The sequence below is a fragment of the Microtus pennsylvanicus genome, chromosome 4 (assembly GCF_037038515.1).
Source record: "Microtus pennsylvanicus isolate mMicPen1 chromosome 4, mMicPen1.hap1, whole genome shotgun sequence".
Classification (NCBI taxonomy): domain Eukaryota; kingdom Metazoa; phylum Chordata; class Mammalia; order Rodentia; family Cricetidae; genus Microtus; species Microtus pennsylvanicus.
The window spans coordinates 50,614,537-50,635,972 of NC_134582.1; the positions used below are offsets into that span (position 1 = coordinate 50,614,537).

Below are 21,436 nucleotides of genomic sequence, written 5' to 3' on the forward strand. Positions count from 1 at the left end.
TCAGGTGCCCTTTTTGATCATTTGACATCTTTCTTATTTTTTTTTTACTTAAAAATACTTTATTCATCTTTATTTTGTGTGTATGACTATTTTCTAACATATATGTAAATGTACCACATGACTGTCTAAAGAGGCCAGAGGAGGGCACTGGATCCTCTGGAACCCCCATGTCAATGCTGGGAACTCTTCAAGAGCTGAAGCACTCCTAACCGCTGAGACATCCAGCCACACCACTCCCCTTTTGCAGTGTTTACAGACCAACTGCAATCGTAAGAGATCTGCGGTGATATTTTGTTTGTGCTGTAACAAATAAAGTTTGCCTGAAGATCAGAGTACAGAGCTAAGCCACTAATTAGCTATACAGGCCAGGAAGTGGTGGCACATTTTTATTTTTTTTTTGGTTTTTTGAGACAGGGTTTCCCTGTAGCTTTGGTGCTTGTCCTGGAACTAGCTCTTGTAGACCAGGCTGGCCTCAAACTCCCAGAGATCCGCCTGCCTCTGCCTCCTGAGTGCTGGGATTAAAGGTGTGCGCCACCACCGCCCGGCTAATGGTGGCACATTTTTAATCTCAGCACTAGGTGACAGAGACAGCCGGATCTCTGTGAGTTGAAGGCCACTCTGGGCTACACTAGAATGATCCAGTCTCAGAGAGAAACAGAGCCAAGTGGTGGTGGCTCACATCTTTAATCCCAGTACTTGGGAGTCACAAGCCTTTAATCCCAGCACTAGGAAAGGAGACAGGAAGGGATATGTCTGGGTGGGAGGAGGCAGGAGCTCATGGCATTCAGTCTAAGGACTTGTAGAGACAGGATGCCCCATTCAGTCTGAGGATTTCATAGAGGTAAGAACTAGTGGCTGGCTGCTCTGCTTCTCTGACCTTTCAGCTTTCACCCCCTAATATCTGACTCTGGGATTTTATTATTAAGACCAATTAGATTTGTGCTACAGAGATCCACCTGCCTCTGCCTCCCAAATGCTGGGATTAAACGTGTGTACAACATAGCTCAGCTATAGTGTGTTTATAGTTTTAGTTGTGTGGGAAGTTAGAGGCGACTGTGAGCTGCCTTCTGTGGGTCATAGGTGTCAAACTTCTCCTCTGCAAGTGCGGTATAAGCTCTTAACTGCTGAGCAATCTCTCTAACGCTACCCTAACTCATGCTGGCTAGACTGGCCGGCTGGGAAGTTTTAGGGATATGGCAGCCTCTGTCACCTAGCACCTGGTGCCAGGCTTTTCCGTGGCTGCTGAGGATCAGAACTCAGGTGTTCATATTTGTGATGCAGGTAGTTTATGGACAGCCAGCTCTCCTGTCCCATAATGCCATATATATAAAAGAATAAGAACTGGGTGTTTATTACGATGCAGGCTCAATGTTATATGCTTGAACATCTAATTTAAATATATTAGAACGCTATAAGGTATGTTAGCTATTAGGAGTGTGTTCATTCTATAAATTACAAATGGCAAAAGGAAAGGTTGAGAAGGTGCCCAGATCATGAAGTTGGAAAAGTTGCATTCATTATGCCAAGAGGGACCAAAAAAAAAAAAGGAAAAAAAGGAAAAAAATCAAAACACCCGCCCCTCAAAGTGTGAAGTTGGTCATATTAAAATCTACTATACAATGATACATAACTTAAAATAAGAGTGATGATAATATATGAGCTCACCCTGCAGGCCTAGGTGACCCGGATGCACTCCGCATAGAACTTTCTACTCGAGGACTAGCCACATCAGGAGGCTGAGGAGGGAGGAGGGTTTTCCGAACTGCCATTCTGAAAGAACAGAGACAAATCCAGAAAATAGTAGTGCAAGATACATTTGCCAGGCTCATCTGCTAAAAATAAAAGTATTGCAACGACAAGGCCTTTTAGTTGTTGTTTCTTTGTTTATATCTGAGACAAGGTCTTGAAGGGTCAGGAATAGGAATGTAGAAATATAAAATTTTAAGTGTAAAGAAATGGGAACTGACAGCCATCGACTCTGTCAGCATGCAGGGATTAACTTTTAACAATGGTTTTGTTTGCTTTCAGCTGGCACCTCTGGCTATGAGCAAAAGTTAGCTTTTTACAATGGCTCTCTGGAGCTAGGGGGTTAGTTTATTTATTTTTTTATGATTAACCCCCCCCCCCCGCCACTTATAACTGACAAGTGCATGGGCTAAAACTAACTTTTAATAAAGGTTTGTATGGAACTGCTAGCATACATCCCATCCCATAAACTTTAACCAAATGCTCCCACGTGACTTTTGGCTTCATACTGTTTCATATCCTTCCCTGCTTTGGGAAACCAGGAAAGCTGCAAAGGTCTTTGTAAACACTATTAGCTGTGGAAGAATTGTATTCTGTAAATACAATTTAGCTGAAACCTTGTTAGCAAAATTTGTAATTTTAAAATGCAGTATGTCTCTAAGCTTACCCTCGAAATTGTAAAAATTCCTTTGTCCATGCCTAACACTTACTTCTAACTATAAAAAGGGGCCCAGAACCTGCCCCCACTGCCAGTTTCAGAAGCCCAAACTCTGGCTGTGATCCCAGTTAGCTGGTAAGCTTTGTTTGCCCCGTGGAGATTTTTGGAATAAAGTTTGCTTCTGGTTTCATAGATCTCAGTGGTCTGTCCCCCAGTATTTGTGCTCCCCTAGACTCAACATTTTCTGTATGTAACTCTGGCTGGTCTGGGAATTACTATGTAGACCAGGTTGGTCTCAAATTTACTTTGATCACCTTCTTTGTCTTTATGAATGATGGGATTACATGTATATATCAACTCATCAAGCATTGTTTTTGACTCTTCTCTTGATACAGTCTTGTTAAGTATTTCAGGTTGGCCTTGAACTCTGGATCCTCCTGTCTTAGCCTTCTGAGGAGTGGGACTACAGATGTGTGTTAGTACACCAGGCTGAAATAGCTTTTAACAAAATATAGCAAATTCCTTGGCCCATTTCTACTCACTTCCTGTTACAAACTGCAAGGGCAACCACATCATGACTGTGATTCCAGCTGTGACACCTTCTCTCTATCTCATTATTATTAAAACCCATTTCAAGGTGTTCACAAACATTATCGTATACTTCTACACTAAGAACTGACCACGGAAGAACTGGAGAACTACTGTGTTTGTTGTGCGAGAGGCCGCACAAGGTTCTGGTTGAGAACATATCCTGGGCTTTAGTGGAATGGATGCCAGAAGCGACCTCACTACATTTCGTTTGAAAACAGTGGTGGGACCAAGACCAGATGACAATGGGCTTGAGAAAGAATGGTAGAATTAGAGTATAACATTTCCAGTGGCAGGGCGGTGGTGGCGCACGCCTTTAATCCCAGCACTTGGGAGGCAGAGGCAGGCGGATCTCTGTGAGTTCGAGACCAGCCTGGTCTACAGAGCTAGTTCCAGGACAGCCTCCAAAACCACAGAGAAACCCTGTCTCGAAAAAGCAAAAAAACAAAAAACAAACAAACAAAAAAAACATTTCCAGTGCCTATTCATTGTGCGATTAGCACCCTGTCTCCTGATAAGAGACTAATCATCTCCTTATTAATCAAGCACTCATCCCAGAAGAAGCACTAAATACATAAAGTGAATCTAATCAAGCTTTATTTTTATTACTATTATGATTTTTAAAGATTACATTGTGTGTGCATACATGTATGCACCTTGGTGTATGTGTCATAGGACAGCTTGTAGGAGTCAGTTCTCTCCTCCTACCACATGAATTTGTTCCAAGGATGAAACTAAGGTCATTAGTTGTGACAAGAGCCTTTAACTGATGAGTTGCACGTCTGATCTTTATAGATACACTAACAACTTCCATGAAATGCATAGGCTAGAACAAATGAAAGAACACCATTAGGCGTGTTCAGTGGAACTTACAGACTATGAACATGTAATTTTTGTACATGTAAATTTAACTTTACTTGAGAATAGTGTCTTTGCTACTATTTTGTGCACGTGTGTTTTGTTTGCATGTATGTCTGAGTACCACATGTGGGCCTAGTGCCCTCAGAGATCAGAAGAAAGCATTGGCTCCCTTGGAACTGGATTTACAGATGGCTTTGAGACCAGGTTGGTGCCAGGAATACAACTTTGGTCCTGGAAGAGCAGTCAGTGCTCTTGGTCACTGAGCCATCTTTCCAGCTCAGTGTAAGCAGGTCTTTGAAAGTGCAATTAACTAATCATCTCCAGTGACATCACTGTAGATTCAGGGTTTTTCTTAAAAGCAGAAGGGAGAATGGGAACTGAGACAGACACAAAGACAGGGTATTCAGTGCAGGGAGAGACTAGTGCCACGAGGAGCCAGGACAGAGGGACAAACATACATTCAAGCAGGTTCCGCAGGAACTACTGCCACCGTCCAGACAGGAGACTAGAACTGTTTGGTAATATATCTGCTGCATTAAGCCACCAAATTTTGGTGACGATGAAACAGTGATGGTGTCTGAAAAAAGTCCATAGTGAGGATCAAAAAGACCAAATTTCTCTAATACGCCAACTTCAAGAAATCTAGGTGTGGTAGAACATACTCATAACTTGAGCATTTGAAAGATTGAGGCTGGACAGTGGTGAGTTCAAGGCTAGCCTGGAGTTATGGAGACTCTGCTTCTAAAAACAAATAACCTCCCCCCAAACCACTATATAAAACAACAACCAAAAACTCCAAATAATAACAAAATAATAAACAAAAGCTGACAGTGATTTAAATATTATAAAACAGTTTGTGATACCTCAACTCAGTAGAAATTTGAATAACTGGCATTTGAAGTTGCCTTCCCCTAATTTTAAGTATGCATATTCTAATAAACACATATAAAATACATAGAGATAATGTGATCAAAATTTGCTTCAAACTAATATGGTATAAGATGGTTAAGAGCTGGGGATAGCTTAATGGTATATAGCTCTTGTCTAGCATACACAAGGCTCTAGATTGGATACTCAGACAGTAAGAATCAATCCAAATAACCAACTAAATAAGCAAGAAACCCAAATAGTGGGGAATGGTGACACATACCTGTGTTCCTAGCACATGCTAAGTAAAAGCAGGACTGAGGATTCCAGGCTGTCCTTGACTACACAGGGACTTCGAGGGCAGCCTGGCTAGCTACACAGAAGTCTATTCGAAATTGGGGAAACAGACAGTGTGATCTCCAGCACTCATAAACCAAGCGTGGTGGTGGGTGTACATTTCCCAGCACTCCAGATATGGAAGCAGGAGGATCAGAAGTGCAAGGTCATCCTTCGCTAGTCTGAAGCTAGCCTTGGATAAACAAGACTGTATGTCTATTAAAGCATGCTTTACACAATCAGGCTGGTCTAAAATTTAGAGTCACCTGCCTCTGCAACCTCAATGTTGGAATGAAAGACATGCACCACCACACCTGGCCCTACGTTTAACTTTTTCCCCCCCTCAAGACAAGGTTTCTCTGTAGCTTTGAAGCCTGTCCTGGAACTAGCTCTTGTGGAGCAGGTTGGCCTTGAACTCAGAGGTCCATCTGCCTCAGCCTCAGAGTGCTGGGATTAAAGGCAAGTGCTGGGATTAAAGGCACGTGCCACCACCGCCCGGCTACATTTAACTTTTCATTGTATTATTATAAACCTTTCCAAAAGAAAAAGCATGAAAACAAAACAAGCTAAACCAAACTATCTACCAAACATTGGCAAAAAAACATCAAAATCAAACCAAATCAAACCTCATGAGATATAACCCAGAATTAACCTAACTTCTAATCACAATAATTGATAAGGACACACACACGCATACACCTTCTGCTGCTAAGAGTATAAACAGGTCTAGCCACTTGGAAAGTCATAGGCAGATGTACATACAGGTGAGTGCAGATACCTATGACCGAGTAAATCCTAGTATTTAACAAGGTACATTCATGAACAAGTCAGAACTCAAATGTAGAATTCTGTAGATCAGGCTGGCCTTGAACTCACAGAGATCTGCCTGCCTTTGCCTCTAGAGTGCTGGGATTAAAGGCGTGTGCCACCTCAGGCTTGCCTTGTATAAGCCCCCCAAATGTTGGTTCTCAGGTGTGTGCCACCACATCCAAAGAGAACAAGCTCTTTCTCTTCTACAAATGAGCCATTGTATACTATCTATGCTCTTGTTCCACAAAGGTCATGATTTCTTCTGCTTTTCTAAAGATATCAGATAGTTTTTTGGTTTTTGTTTACTTGAATTTCATTTTTCCTGTCTGGTCTTCGCACATCCCAACGTCCTTTGTGGGCCTCAGGCTTTTCTATCCTGTACTGTTAACTGCTTGTCGTATCTAGTTGTCTACGGTGGCATGTCCATGATTAATCCATCAGGAGATTAAAAAGCAGTGGGTCTTCTGAGCATGTAGGAGGGGTTGTCTACAATGAATGTCATTTGGCTCCTGGCCTGAGAACTGCCTCTCAGGCTGGAGGCAGTGTGCTCCACAGGACTCTAGGCTTTTCTTGTGCTTCCTCTCCTTAAAAGAACAGGCCCCATCTCTAACCCCATTTCTTCTCGTCCTCTCCGAAACCATGCAGCTTCAAGAAGAATGAATCTCAACTTTCTGCAAACATGTGGCCTCCTCACAGCCAAGGACGTGACCACGGATTGCTGCTTTTCTGCTTCAAAGGTTGTTGCAGCTGTGACCTTTCCTGTTTTCACCATCCTAGGTACTTGCTTTTTTTTTAGGTTTATTTTTTTGTGTGTGCCTGTTTTGCCTGCAGGTGTGTGCACCACATGAATGCCTAACACCCAAGGAGATCAGAAGGCATCAGATCCTCTGGAACTACACTTACAAGTAGGCTGACTGTCACCATGTTAGTGCTGAGAACTGAACTTGTGACCTCTGCAAGAGCAATAAGTGCTCTGAACAGCTGAGCCTCTGACTCCCCAGTGCTGGGATTAAAGGCCTGTGAGGCACCACTGCCCAGAGAATGTGTGCTCTTAACTGCTGAGCCACCTCCCTAGCTCTGTCTTCTATTTTTTATTAGGGTTATTTTACCAGGGGCTAAATGGAGCTTTTAAAAAGAATGTCTCTACAAAGAATTCCTAATAAGAAAAGGCAGTAAACTCTGGTCTACGCAAAGAATGACACATCTGAAAGCCTTGCGCTGACCCTCATTTCAGTGATTTAAGCTTGGCTTATACTTTACTTGTCCAGTGTTGACGCCATTATCTTGGCTGAGCGGGACACTCTGCTCACACCCCACCATCTCCAACAGCACAAGGCTCCCTACACCGGAAGGCATCCAGAGCACACAAAAACACTGTCCTGTCACTAAAAATCAGCCTGAAGATGTTTGGAAAACCACTTGTCCTTAGCAACATTTCATGTTTGAGGAGAAAAAAAGGTCCTCATTAAGAAAACCCTAAAACAAACACAAAGCCTCAATTACAAGGGTAATTAACAGTCCTGGTTAGACTTTGGGCCCTTTCTTTTTGTCAACTTGGCAAAAGTTCAAGTCATTAAAGAAGAGGGAACCTCAGCTGAGCAAACATTGCCATAATCCTGACCTGTGGCTAAAACTGCATTTTCGTGATTAATGATTGATATGGGAGGGCCCAGCTCACTGTGGGTGGTGCCACTCCTGGGCAGGTGTCCTGGGTTGTCTAAGAGCAAGCCGAGCAAGCCAGGAGATCAAGCCAGAAAGTATCACTTCTCTCTCTATGGCCTCTGCTTCAGTTCCTACCTCCAGATTCCCGCCTTGTGCTGCTGTCCTGACTTCCTTTATATGAACTCTGATCTGTACGCCAAAGAAACCCTTTCCTCCCAGGTTGCTTTTGGTGATGGTCTTTACCATAGCAACAGAGGCAAACTAAGACTTCTAAAGCTAGAGAGAACTCTAAGCACACAGTATATAATACATGCCTGAAAACATTATCCACTTCCTGGAAGAGTCCTGATGTAGTCTGAGCAGAATGCAGCTCCCTGAGCAATCCTTTGTTTGGAAGAATTTTTATTTATTTAAAAAAATTATGTGTATGAGTGTTTTGCGTGCACATATGTATGTGTACCATGTGCATGCCTGGTGTCTAGAAGAGGGCACCAGATCCCTGTATGGCTGTAGATGGCTATGGCTGTGAATGCTATGTGGGTGCTGGGAACCAACCCCAGGTTCTCTGCAAGAGGAGTAAGTGCTTGTGATTGCTGAGTCTTCTCTCCAGACCCTGGAGAAAAATTTGAAGTGTAACAGAGATAAAATTGTTACTGGCATTGGATGTAAGAACCTATTCTTTAAGCCAAGTACACTTCTGAATCTACTCACCCATCTGTTGCAGGTTTCTTCCGTAGTATGCTTGGCCGGGGAGATGAGCCCTGGGCTGGGGTGTTGGTGCTAGCACTCTGACTGTGAGTCTGTACCACAGTTGTTGCTGCTGGAGCAGCACTGAAAGGATTGCTAATAGGATTGGCTACAATTGTAGCTCCATCTGCCAATACCACTGTTGAAAGAGAAGCGAGAACAAGAGAAACAGGACTTTACTGAAATGCCATATAAGACATACAAAATACCACAGAGACCCTGGCCTTAGGTATTCTCGTTATAAATGCCCCATGTAAGAGGATAACAAGAGCCAGAGATGTGGCGTAGTTGTCTGGCATATTCCTAGCATATTTCAAGTCTTGGTTTTGATCCCTAGAAAACTCCTGTTCTCAAAAGCTAAGAAATAGCACAAGGTTCATTTGCCTACAAGGCACAGTGGAAAAAGTTGCCAAGTCTACTAATACAGAGTATAATACCATATATCTGTTTTTTTAAAAAATAGATTTATTTTTACTTTATGTGTATGGATGTTTTACTTGACCACTTCAGTATCCTAAGAGCTGGTATGGGTATTATTATCTTTTTGAAAATACATTAGAAAAACAGATAATTAATATTTCATTCCATTTTATATGATTATTCTACTAGTTCTTTTGTTGTGAACATTAGCAATATTAAGGTGGCATTAAGATTTTACTACTTTACATACAATACTGAAGAAATGGAAAACTGAGAACACTATAAGGTAAACTTTGCTCTTTTAATGTTGTGTTTTTTATAGAATGCTTCTGCCTAAGTGCAAATACAGATTAGAATATTCGCACATGCTATTTCTTTTTTTTCTTTTTCTTTTTTTGGTTTTTCGAGGCAGGGTTTCTCTGTAGCTTTGGTGCCTGTCCCAGAACTAGCTCTTGTAGACCAGGCTGGCCTCGAACTCCCAGAGATCCGCCTGCCTCTGCCTCCCGAGTGCTGGGATTAAAGGCGTGCGCCACCACCGCCCGGCCGCACATGCTATTTCTACAATTTATTTCTATTTTCATTTTATGTGTATAGGTGTTTTGCCGACATGTATGTCTGTGTACTGTATGTATGCATTGCCTGAAGAGGCTAAGAGATGGCGGTGGAATCCCATGGAACGGGAGTTAGAGAGCACTTGTTAGTTGCTACTTCAGTGCTGGGTATCAAAACTGGGTCCTCTGGACATGCAAGCAGTGCTCTTAATTTCTGAGGCATCTCTCAAGCCACACACATGCTTATTTATTTTATATCTATCTATCTACCTACCTACCTACCTACCTACCTACCTACCTACCTCCACACACATGCTTATTTATTTTATATCTACCTACCTACCTACCTACCTACCTACCTACCTACCTACCTACCTACCTACCTACCTACCTACCTCCACACACATGCTTATTTATTTTATATCTACCTACCTACCTACCTACCTACCTACCTACCTACCTACCTACCTACCTACCTATTTGAGAAAGGGTCTCAGCTACATAGCCCCCGACTGTCCTGGAACTTGCCTGGTAGACCAAGCTGACCTTGAACTTAGAGAGAGCCACCTGCTTCTGCCTCTCAAGTGCTGGGATTAAAGGTGCGCACCACCTCTCTGGGTTCACACATACTGCTTTAAGTGTGAAGCTATAGGTAACTTCTAGGTAGCTTAATTTACAAAGGTAAAACTAAACACTGGAGACATTACCTAAGGCCACAAGCCTGAAAGTGGCAGGCCCAAGATTAAAATCCAGATTTACTTCTTTTCTTCCAGTTCATTTATGTATTTGTTTCAAAACTCACTCATTCCTCTCGTGTATGCTTATATAAGGACAACTCTGACTTGGTTCTCTCCTTTCACTATGTGGGTACTGAGGATCAACCCCATTTGTGATTAGCACCTGTATCTGCTGAACCATCCTGTTCCCTGCCCCTAACCCCATTTTCCTGAAGGGTTAAATTTACCTGATGTTTTTCCTTCAGGCTGTGGTTGCTGATTACCCATTGTTGCTGGCTGAAGCCCCTGTGTGTTTATCGGGGCTGCTGAGTGGATTCCTTGTGTGCCAATTGGTGCTGGCTGGATCCCTGACGTCCCAATGGGGGCTGGCTGAATTCCCTGTGTACTGATGGGTGCTGGTTGGATCCCCTGGATATGTCGGGCATGTGAAGCATCCACCGTCATCAGCTGCATGGGGTTCAAGTGTACTGTAGATGCTACACCAACACCAGTCTGAGCTGTGATGGTAGAGTTTGGGGCCTGAGCTGAAACTAAAAAACAAACAAAAAACAGAAGGTCAGTTCTAGTTAGGACAGTCTACACACAAAGATATCACAAAGCGAACATAGTTTCTTCATCATGTAAGAGCTAAATCCTTGTTTTAAGAAACAAAGCATCGGGCGAAGGCATGCATCTGAATGGCAGAGAATTTTTAACCTAGCAATTTTAACCTAGAATTTTTAACAAGGCTCCGGGTTTCAAGCCTCAGTTACGACTGTACTTGCTACTTAAAACTATGTACTAGAAATTGCTTTTCTTTTAATTAAGTACACATTTGACAATCTTTATGAAAATTATCAGCAATACAATAAAATAAGAAAGTTTATACTTCTGTAACACCTATAATCCTAGTTCTCATGAGGATGAGGCAGGAGAATTACTGTGAGTTCTAGGTCAGCCTGAGTTACACAGTGACTTCTAGGTCATTCTAGGTTATAGTTTAATAATCTGTTTTTAAAAAGAAATTAACTCTACCAAATTACATATTAGCAACAGTGCTAAAATAGTAAACTTCTGAAATAACTCATGGGTAGCAGATCAAAAATCTTTGTTTAAACTAATAGAACCACTCACTATCCAAGGCACTTCTAAAATAGTTGATATAATTCCCAACAGTTTGTACCTACTAGAGATAGAGAACAGCAGAATCCTTCCCACTACAATACAAATCTCATCCACCAAGCTCATTAAAACCTCAAATAAAAGCAAAATTCCTTATTTGAGGAAAGATAGTAACAACAAAAGATTGTTGTTTAAGGATGTGTTTCAATAATAGAGCAGCTATAGAACATATATCAGGCTGTGTGTTGGATTCTTAGCAGCACATACACGTATGCAGGCACAATTTGACATAAAAGTAATTTAAGAAATTAGTTTTAATTATGTGTGTCTTTGTGTGGGTATGTGCACATATGTGTGCGTGCTTCTGGAAGCCAGAAACATTGGATTCCTTGGAGCTGAAATTATAGGCAGATGTAAGCTACCTACTTGATGTTGCCCTGGGAATCAAACTTGGGTCCTCTGTAAAAGCAGTACACACTCTACTCTTAGCTGCTGAGCCACTGTTTCAGCTTCACAAAGCAATTCTTATAGTTATCAGAATAACCAAGAAAGGGTTTCAAGACTATGGAATATTTTAGAGGGGTTGAAATTTTAAACTAGCACTGTTCAAATAGGAATATAAAAATCACATATAACTTTCAGTTTTCCAGTAGCCACATTGAAAAAGTAAGAAGGGAGGGCTGGAGAGATGGCCCAGTGGTTGAGAGGATACACACTCTTGAAGAGGAAGTGAGTTTGGTTCCCAACATCCATTAGATACGGCTCACAGCCACCTGCAACTACAGCTCCAGGGCTCCGACTCCACACCCTGCTCTGGATCCCCTGGCACCAGCACTCACACATGTGCGTGCCACTCTCCATGTACTCGCACTACTGAAAACAAAAATAAGCCGGGTGGTGGTGGCGCACACCTCTAATCCTAGCACTTGTGAGTGTGAAGTCAGTCTACAGAGTGAGTTCCAGGACAGTTCCAAAGCTATGAGAAACCCTGTCGTGAAAAACCAAAATTAAAAAATAAGCAAATAGGGGGCTGGAGAGATGGCTCAGCAGCTTGGTCTCAGCCCCATGTTTGGTGACTCAAATCCATTTGAAAATGAAGCTTTAGAAGAGCCAGAGCCTCCACGGGTACCTGTGTTCACATACACAACGTCCACACACGAACACACACAACTAAATAAACATTTTAAATACCATTTCGGAATGACAAAATAAACAGATCAGAAAACTAGTGTGGTGGTCCATGCCTGCAATTCCAACACACTGGGGGGTGGGATGGGGAGGGATCAGAAATTCAAGGTCATTTCCAGTACACTGCATATCAGCCCCAAAATAGGGGCGATGAGACGGCTCAGCAGTTAAGGGTACCTGTGGTCAAGCCTGATTACATAAGTTTCACCCTCAAAACCCACATGGTAGAAGGGAAGAAGCAAGGCCACAGTCTCTCTTTGATTCCAACACCTACCCTGGGACACATGCATGCACACACATGTGTGTCACGGTGAGCATGTGGTGGCTGGAGGACAACTTGGGGGAGTGGCTTCTCTCTTACCCTATGTAGACCCTAGGGATTAAACTCAGGTCATAAACTTGGAACAGGTACCTGCCCATGGTTTTGGTTTTCAAAGGCAGGCTCTTACAAACCCCAAGCTGGTCTCAACTTGCTAAGTAGCGGAAGATGACCTTGACTTCTTGATTCCCCCGTGTCTCTCTTCCGTGTTGGGAATATTGGCATGGACCACCAAGCTCGCTTTATAATGCTGTGGGTGAAGTCTAGAGCTTTATGCATGCTAGGTAAATGCTCCTAACTGAGCCACATCCTCAGCCCTAATTTTTTTTGGACTGGGTCATGCAAAGTAACCCAGGTAGGCCTGGAAAGTGCTATGTAATCCAGGGGAATCTTGAATTTCTGATACCCTTCCCCCAGTTTCCCAATTGCCGGTAGTCAATTGGGAAATTATACAAATTTATACAAAATTATACAAATGCAAAACTAAGAATTTCTTCTAGGGCTGGAGAGATGGCTTAGCAGTTAACCCTGTTTCCTGCTCTATCAGACTCATGTTCAGCAGCTTCCAAATGCTGGCAACTCCAGCTCAAAGGATCTGACCAACCTCTGACTTCTCCGAATACTCAGACACATGTGCACACAGATTTATATATAAATAAAATTAACCTTACCAAACACAAAAAGACTTATTTTTTATGGATTATGAAAGATCAGTATTTACAAATCAGGTTGGCGAGTTAAACAATACCAAGACTAAAATAAAAAACACAAAGGAAACAAACCTGCAAAATCCTTGTAGAATACAACATTATTCATAGAAATTATGATGCCACTTTAAGGCATAGCAAAATTTATTAGGATAAATATTTTCATGGTAGAATGAAACTATTAAAATATTACAAATAGGGGCTGGAGAGAGATGGCTCAGAGGTTAAGAGCACTGATTGCTCTTCCAGAGGTCCTGAGTTCAATTCCCAGCAACCACATGGTGGCTCACAACTATCTGTAATGAGATCTGGTGCCCTCTTCTGGCATGCAGGCATACATGGAGGCAGAACACTGTATTGTATACGTAATAATAAATAAAAATAAAAAATTACAAATATGTTACAACCCTTTCAAAGATCATAAAAATGGTGACTGAAGTGTTTAAAGTCTTCAGATAGAATGTTATCTGAATCTGAAAGGAGCTGGAATATTTTCTTTTTTACTGAAATACTTTGATCCATTTCCTTCTCATTGCTGACAAAAATGACAACGTGTAAAGTCTTCGTAAAAGTGGAGCTTACCTGGGTACTGCCGGATGGTGGACACAGAACTGGTGATGGGGGTGTAGGTGTGTGCAGCCAGTGGGTATGCAGAGGGGGGGTAAGTTGGCAAGAAGTACTGAAACTGAACGGGAACTGAAGGTCTAGAAACACAGCAACAGATTATACAAAATAAAAGTTATTTTCTTCAATTCAAACGATCCTGTCCCCCAGATCCTCTTGACATCTTCACAGCACCATAGAGCATCTCCCAACTGCCTTAACCTTATATCAAAGGACACAACCAAGAAACTGCAAACAGTAAATGATTACTATTGTACCCATGTTAATGTTAAAAAACAGTATCTTGTGGGTGATTTTAAAGAGAAATTATTGACTTTTCTGAGAAAGAATTACCAAAAATTACTAAAAGACAAAATGCCAGGTGATGGGAAGAAGTTTGACATGACCCTGGTAACACAGCAAGATCCCATCTCTAATGGGTCAATCATCAACGCACTCAGAATGCAAAAGCCTTTCCTGATCAGTTCCACTGGAAACAGTTTATACTGGAAAACTTAACCAAACATGCATAAAACAAATAGACCTAATTTATAGAAACTGGCTCAGAGACAAGAACATATGAAATGAGATTTACTTTGTTTTCTGAATTTAATATTGTTTTGATATCAAAAAGGGTTAGGGAAAGTATGAGAAAAGATGACAAACACATCTTATTCTTTATGATTAGACCAAAAAAGAAAAATTCTACATACAAGTAAGCACAGTGTCAAGTCCACCACAGTCAACGTTACCAGAAAGAAAGGCTTAAAATAGGAATAGAAATTTTACTCATCAGCTGGGTGGTGGTGGTGTATACATTTAATCCTAGCCTGGTCTAAAGAGCGAGTTCCAGGACAGGCTCCAAAGTTACGGAGAAACCCTGTCTCAAAAAAACCAAAATAAATAAATAAAAAAGGGGGGGGGAATTTTATTTATCACATTGGAGATAGTATTTAAAATGAAATCTACTAGAAAAGACAGGGCACTCACTATTTTAACTAACACTGTACTTTAATTTTATTATTATTATTTACTTCATTTGTCTGCAAGTATGTATGTGCACCATGTGCATACAGTTCCCTGGAGGACAGAAGCGGTCTTGGATTCCCTGGAACTGAACTTACAGATGGCCGTGAGCCACCATGTGAGTGCTGGGAACTGAACCCAGATTCTCTAGAATAGCAGCAGCTCCCAACTGCTGAGCCATCCCAGTAACCTTATAAAAAGCTCTAGGAAACAAACGATTGTCCTGCCTATTTATAAATAGAATGTAAATGTTTACATCGGAAATCTAAGCGAACCTATAAACTTTTAGAGCTAATGAGAACATTTAGCTAGGTAGATAGATATAAAAGTACTATACTAAATAAAACTAGGTATTCCTAAAAGACTTACACTGTGAGGAAAGGAATACAGATATGGAATGGGGCTGAACTGGAGGTAAGTTTTCAAAGACTTCTGTTTCTGTGGCACTCACTGTGCCTGCTGCAAAGGCATGAAAGAACAATCTAGAGCAAAGCCTGGCTAGAGCTGAAATGCAGGCTTCCAATGATGCCAAGGCCCTTGGCAAACAGCAGACACCCGAGCTCAATGGATACATATTACGGTAGAAAATAACGGAGGACTAGAACACAAGGAAGATGCTGAAACCCATAGATAAGGTCTTAAGAGTTTCCCAAAGGAGGAGGCCATTTGACCGCTAAACAAATGACAGCAATGAATAAAACCAAATCCTCTTAATTAATAAACCTAAATTCACAAGCTCAGGCTGACTAACAATCAATCAAATTCAAACAAATAATTGCTGTATGTAGAAAAGCTTCTTCACTTCTACAAAGTATGAAAGAAACAACAGAAAAGTCATTACTTTGCAAGTATATTTAATTCAGTCACAAATTATTAAAAATACTACAATGAATGAAAATTATTCAGTCTCAAATTATTAGTACTTTTATAATATTATTATTGACACAGGGTTTCACTGTGTTTCTCTGCTGTCCTGGAACTTACTATGTAGACCAGGCTGGCCCCGAACTCACAGAGATCCACTTGCCTCTGTCCCCAAGTGCTGGGATTAAAGGCGTGTGCCATGGCACCCCCCAGTCTTGGTATTTCATTCAGGCTCTAAAGCATCTTGCTTGAGTTCATTATTTTCTTGCAGTGTACTGACTTTGCATACCCAATTCTGAATAAAGTTCTTTGCTATTAAACAAAACAAAAAACTCAAAGTATTTCCTTATATTGTTCACAAAAAAGTACCTTTATAATTGAATATTAATGATGAAAAACCTTACCTTCATTAACTAATTAATGTTAATCTAGCCAGTCATAGGACTAATAGCTAGCACGTACTCTCTGATGGTGAGATCATATAGCTACTAAAATGTAAAACTTCAATCTAATTGTGAGGAAACACTATGACAAAACCACATTGCTATTCTACCAGATAAGTGGCCTATCAATGCTCTGAAAATGTCAAAAGGAGAATGGAGCTATACAACTGTTTCAGTTACCCACAACTGCTTACAAGAATGCATTGTTTTTAGGAGAAACAAACATAAGAACTTAGCAATAAAGGTTATAATCCTGCAATGTAATCTTTAAAAAAAAAGGTTAAAAAACAAAACAAAATAAAAACAAAACAACCAAACCCAGAAACAAAACAGAACTCAACAAAACAGAGAAATGGGTAATAGGAGAATGTCCACCACAAGGATAAAAACTTAACAAAAATATACATTTTCTAACACTAACATAGAAATTATAGAATCTATTATTTTTCAGAAGGGAAAATCTGCAAAAGCAAATACTGACATGTGAGAGGAAGAGTAACTGAGACACTGTCTCCTACCTGTTGTCATTTCGGGTTTCCATGGCCACAGGATTTGGAGAGGCCCGATGGCCAGAAATGGGAATCAGGCTGCTCCGCTCCGAAGGGTAATCAGGCTGTATCCGAGGGGAAGTGTGTGTGATCTGCTGGGGCACCACCTTAGCTGTAGACAGTAAACCATCAATTCCATTACTACCCACTGGCAAGCCAAACATGGCTAGCAGTGTTGTTAAAATGCTAACCGTTTGCCGGGCAGTAGTGGAGCACACCTTTAATCCCAGCACTTGGGAGGCAGAGGCAGTTGGATCTCTGTGAGTTTGAGGCCAGCCTGGTCTACAGAGCTAGTTCATCATTAACCTGTCTGACTGGACAAGGGCTACACCAAAGGCCATGCACACCGGAAGGGGGGAACTCGTGGGGTAGCAACCCTAGACAACAAAATTACTGGTAACTGGGGAATGTTGAGAGAAGGAGAAACGATCTTCTGCAGGAAAGACTTCCCCGCCCACCACTGATTATCCAGTGGTCAGTCAATCCTGAGACTGTGTACAGATAGGTAACATTATATGGATAGAGCAAACTGTGTATTTGGGTGTGTGTACACATGTATGTATATATGTAACAATTATTTAAGAAAAAGAGGCCATGATTCTGTGTAGCCCTAACTGTCCTGGAACTCACTCTGTAGACCAGGCTGGTCTCAAACTCACAGAGATCCACCTGCCTCTGCCTCCCAAGTGCTGGATTAAAGATGTGCGCCACCATAGCCTGGCAGGGCCAAGAATTTCAAAAAGAGCAAGGGGAGTGCATGGGAGGGGCTGGAAGCAGGAAAGGGAAGGAAAAAATTATGTAATTGTAATTTCAAAACAAAAAATTATTAAAAGACAACAGATGATGCAGAAGCAAGCTAAATTGATTATGACATTGTAAAAAAGGAAAGGCTCATCTGCAATCAGTGCTTTCAATAAAGTCAGTTAAAATGAAAATATAAGAATCTAACTCTGGAGGCTGGGAGCAGTTCAGCTGGTGTGGACTTGCTGTGAAGCACAAGGACCTGAGTTTAGATCCCCAGAAACCATGCAGGAAGTCGGGCGTAGCACTCACTGTGTGCCTGCAATCCCAGCACCGAAAAGACAAGAGACAGGCAAATTCGTGGGGTGCAATGGCCAATGAGCCTAGCCTCGTTAGTGAGCTCCAGGTTCAGTGACAAGACACTGTCTCCAAAAAATGAGTTGGTATGCATATATATATATATTGAACACACACACACCCCCTAAAAAAACAAAAGTCAAATTCAGAGTTGCTTCGAAAATCAGCAGTATGAAAACAATCCTACCACCTCTGTGACATGAAGGCCTGGTCATATGGGCTGGAGATCCCACACAGGCTTTTGTGTGAACACGCACAACACTTACCAACTGGGATATTTGAGGTGGTCACAGCAGTAGCATGGGATGAATGGGAGGGCATTGTCATGGTAACAATTGTACTTGTGGGAGCTTGTGTGTGCGACACAGATCCTGAAAGGAGGGTAAAAAGAAGAATCCTTAACAGTAGTCTCCCTGTTCGCATTACACACTCCTAAAACCCAGGGAAAGCTCTTGGGGAAAGGGAAGAGTTTTCCTCTGAAGGGGAAAAGTGAAAAACAAAAACTAACTCACCGCTCCTTTCTGCCTGGCACAAAGAGCAGGACCACTTACTTACCAGCTGTGGTTGCTGAAGGAAGGGTGTTGGTTGCCAAAATAGGAGCTACTGTAGCTGCAGCCACTGGTGTGCCAGTACTGAAGATGGTTTTCTGTGAGGGACCCCAGGACACAGTTACACACAAGAACACCTCACACTGCCAGGCCCTTTCTTTAACAAGTCGCGTGACTCAAGTTTATCCGCAAGCATCCCCCGGCGGTTCTTCACCCTGATTTTACCTGAGCCATTGTATGGAGCTGCTGTTTCGGTGTCCCTAATGCAGGATGAGAAGGTAGTGTGATTCTTGTTGTCACATCGCGAGACTGTGCAGGCCGCTGGATACTAATGGCTGCTGATGGTGGATGCTGGATAGATAAAGTGGGCCGACTGTGGGGAGAGAAGGCACTGCGTGATTTACAAGTTGTCCAGAGACACAAGAAAGGTAGTCAAGGTATCTTGTTCTTCTGATCATACAAACTTTGTTTTCGCAGTTCTGTAGAATTTATAGTTAAAAATAATACTTGGTCTTCAATTTTACCAATGAAATAAATGACCCCGGGGTTTCTCTCTTGTGGCGGTCATCTTGCTTCAAATAGTAGCAATAAATACCAAAAATGTGTAAGCTAGTTCTAAGTCCGTGATGCAGTTTACACATGTATTCTGTGTATGTACACATACACGCTACAGAACATGTGTGGAGGTTGGAGAACATGAAGGACTTGTTTTTTTCCTTCTACCATGTGGGTTCTGGGACTGAGGCAAGAGGAGAGCAACTTCACCTGAGGCCACTCCCCTTCCCCCACAAACCCCGTGCTGAAGATGAGACCCAGGGGTTCTTGAATATGCCGGGCAGGGGCTCTACTAATACTTATATCTGAGGTCTTTGCTATTTACAAACAGAGTCTACTTTGTAACCCACTTGAACTTGAGATCTTTGCCTTCTAAGTTCCAGAATTTTGGATGTACTCTTACTAACTGATATTTGAATGGACATTCTTATAACAACTACATTTCTCTGTGGAAAAATTCAAAGACAACGAAGCTCTCATATTATGAATTTTTGACGAGTTTCTTAAGGAAACTTTCCAGATAACTATGACTAGTCTTATGCAGATACTTCAAGTACTGACCTTTTCCCTAGTTTTCTAACATCTGTATAAGTAGAAAAACCTTACTCAAATACAAACTTATAGTTATGACTGACTAACAAATGAAAGGGGTTCAAACACAGACTACATGCCAGACTCACTGGTAGCAAGCTACTAAAATTGCAACAATAGTAAAAGACTAAAGTTGACTTCTCAAAGAAAAGGGGCATATGAAGTACAGTGGGGTGGGGTATATGATTTTATGCCTCAAGAATTGAGGCACCACTGAACCAGGACAGAGTGGGCCTGAGGAAGCAAGCTCCATGGGAGCAGAAGCCAGGAGCCAATCCAGTCCCAGGATGCTGGCGGACCAGGAATGAGCCAGCGATCTCCACTGGAACAGGTACAGGGGAGTAACCACTGAGTGAGTTAGCCAGAGCCTGAGCCAGAGACCATGAGGGTCCGAGCACTGGTCTGGCACCTTAAAGGGAATAGGCAGGAACCTGGAACCTCGATTATGAACATGCCTGTCAGGTGGGCTACACCTGCTGTAAGTCCACCTCTAGTGGTATTGATACCCTGACCTCTGCAGGCACCTACACTCATGTGCACATATCCATACACAGATATACACATTTAAAAATAATCAAAACAAGTCTAAAGTAATTCAAATTCACTAACAAAAAGCTTTCACAATCATCCCTCAGTAACCAGACCTAACCTCCCTGGCTCTGTAATTTTTCTTAAAACAGGTCTCTGTTACCCAGGTTAGTCGCAAACTCCTGGATTCAGGTAATCCCCTACCTTAATCTCCTGCGTATCTAAGGTGACAGGAGTACACCACAGTACCTGGCTCCCGTAAATTTCTTAAGTCACTAGCATCCCTTTCAAACCTCCAATCATCCCATGTACCTATGCAGCTCGCAGTTTGTCTGCAGCAAGAGATACACCTTGTATCTTCAACTTTTTTCTTTGGATTTTATATTCCCTTTGGTCTAGATGAATGCTGGTTCTCTGGAGAATACTCTCCAGCCCTCTGCACTACTGTGAGCTAATGCCAGGCAACAGTAATGAAAAAGGCCTAAAATGGTCTGGCTCCTATTCAAAAAAGTATGTTGAAGACAGCACTGCTTTACCGGACATACAAAGGCTTCTGCTCTTACAGAAACATTGGTTTCATTATGGAAAATGAAGATTTTAAGTATTTTCTTACCATCCCTTAGTATATAATATCAAATTAGGACGTCTCTAAAGTATATTGTGTTAGACTGCTTGATTTGCATGCCTGAGAAAAAAGTAACAAATGCTGATGCGGATGTGGAGGAAGAGGAACTTTATTGCTGACATGTAGAAGCTGGAATAATGGAGGGTAGAGGTTTCTCAAAAACTAAAATTACAATTACCATGAGACTCTGTTAATCCCCTCCTGGACACGTTCCTAAGACCCCTATCCTACCACAAAGATTCTTGTATAGCTATGTTTATTATAGCTCAACTCATAATTATAAGGAATTAAGTCAGCTTAGAAGTCCATCAACAGATGAATGGATAACAAAAAGGTAGTACACAATACACACGGAGTTTTATTTAGTAATAAAGAAAAATGACATCTGCAAGGCACTGGATGCAACTAGAAATTAAGTGAGGCAACCTAGACTCCAACGACAGGTACATTCCCAGTCGCAGATCCTCGCTTTTAAATGTTCTGTATGTAATATGTGGACACAGTGTGCAGGTCTTGAGACTAGAGCGAGGGAGGACAATAGCGCACATGTGATCTGGTGTGGAAAGGAAACTAGGAGGCATGAAGAGTACAGGATGTGGTAGGGGAGGGAGAGAAGAGTAACAAGGAAAAGCACCAAAACCATTTCAGGGGCTAGGGAGGCAGTTCTGTGGAAAAGCACAGGCTGTGCAAGATGAGAAGCTGAGTTTGA

General features: G+C 41.9%; 1 protein-coding gene across 6 annotated transcripts in view; it reads right to left on the minus strand.

Annotated features, from left to right (window-relative positions):
- Positions 1 to 21,436, minus strand: part of Sap130 (Sin3A associated protein 130) — a 64,049-nt gene that overhangs the window by 21,407 nt on the left and 21,206 nt on the right. For 4 of the 6 annotated variants that reach the window (XM_075969081.1, XM_075969082.1, XM_075969083.1 and 1 more), the window contains exons 8-15: positions 18,654 to 18,801; positions 18,436 to 18,526; positions 18,147 to 18,251; positions 16,753 to 16,894; positions 13,881 to 14,002; positions 10,211 to 10,513; positions 8,240 to 8,414; positions 1,666 to 1,770 (exon numbers count right to left, since the gene is read on the minus strand). In XM_075969081.1, coding sequence (XP_075825196.1) covers positions 1,666 to 1,770; positions 8,240 to 8,414; positions 10,211 to 10,513; positions 13,881 to 14,002; positions 16,753 to 16,894; positions 18,147 to 18,251; positions 18,436 to 18,526; positions 18,654 to 18,801 — 1,191 coding nt within the window. The remainder of the gene's footprint in view (positions 1 to 1,665; positions 1,771 to 8,239; positions 8,415 to 10,210; positions 10,514 to 13,880; positions 14,003 to 16,752; positions 16,895 to 18,146; positions 18,252 to 18,435; positions 18,527 to 18,653; positions 18,802 to 21,436) is intronic. The other 2 variants (XM_075969085.1, XM_075969084.1) reach the window with 1 other exon arrangement.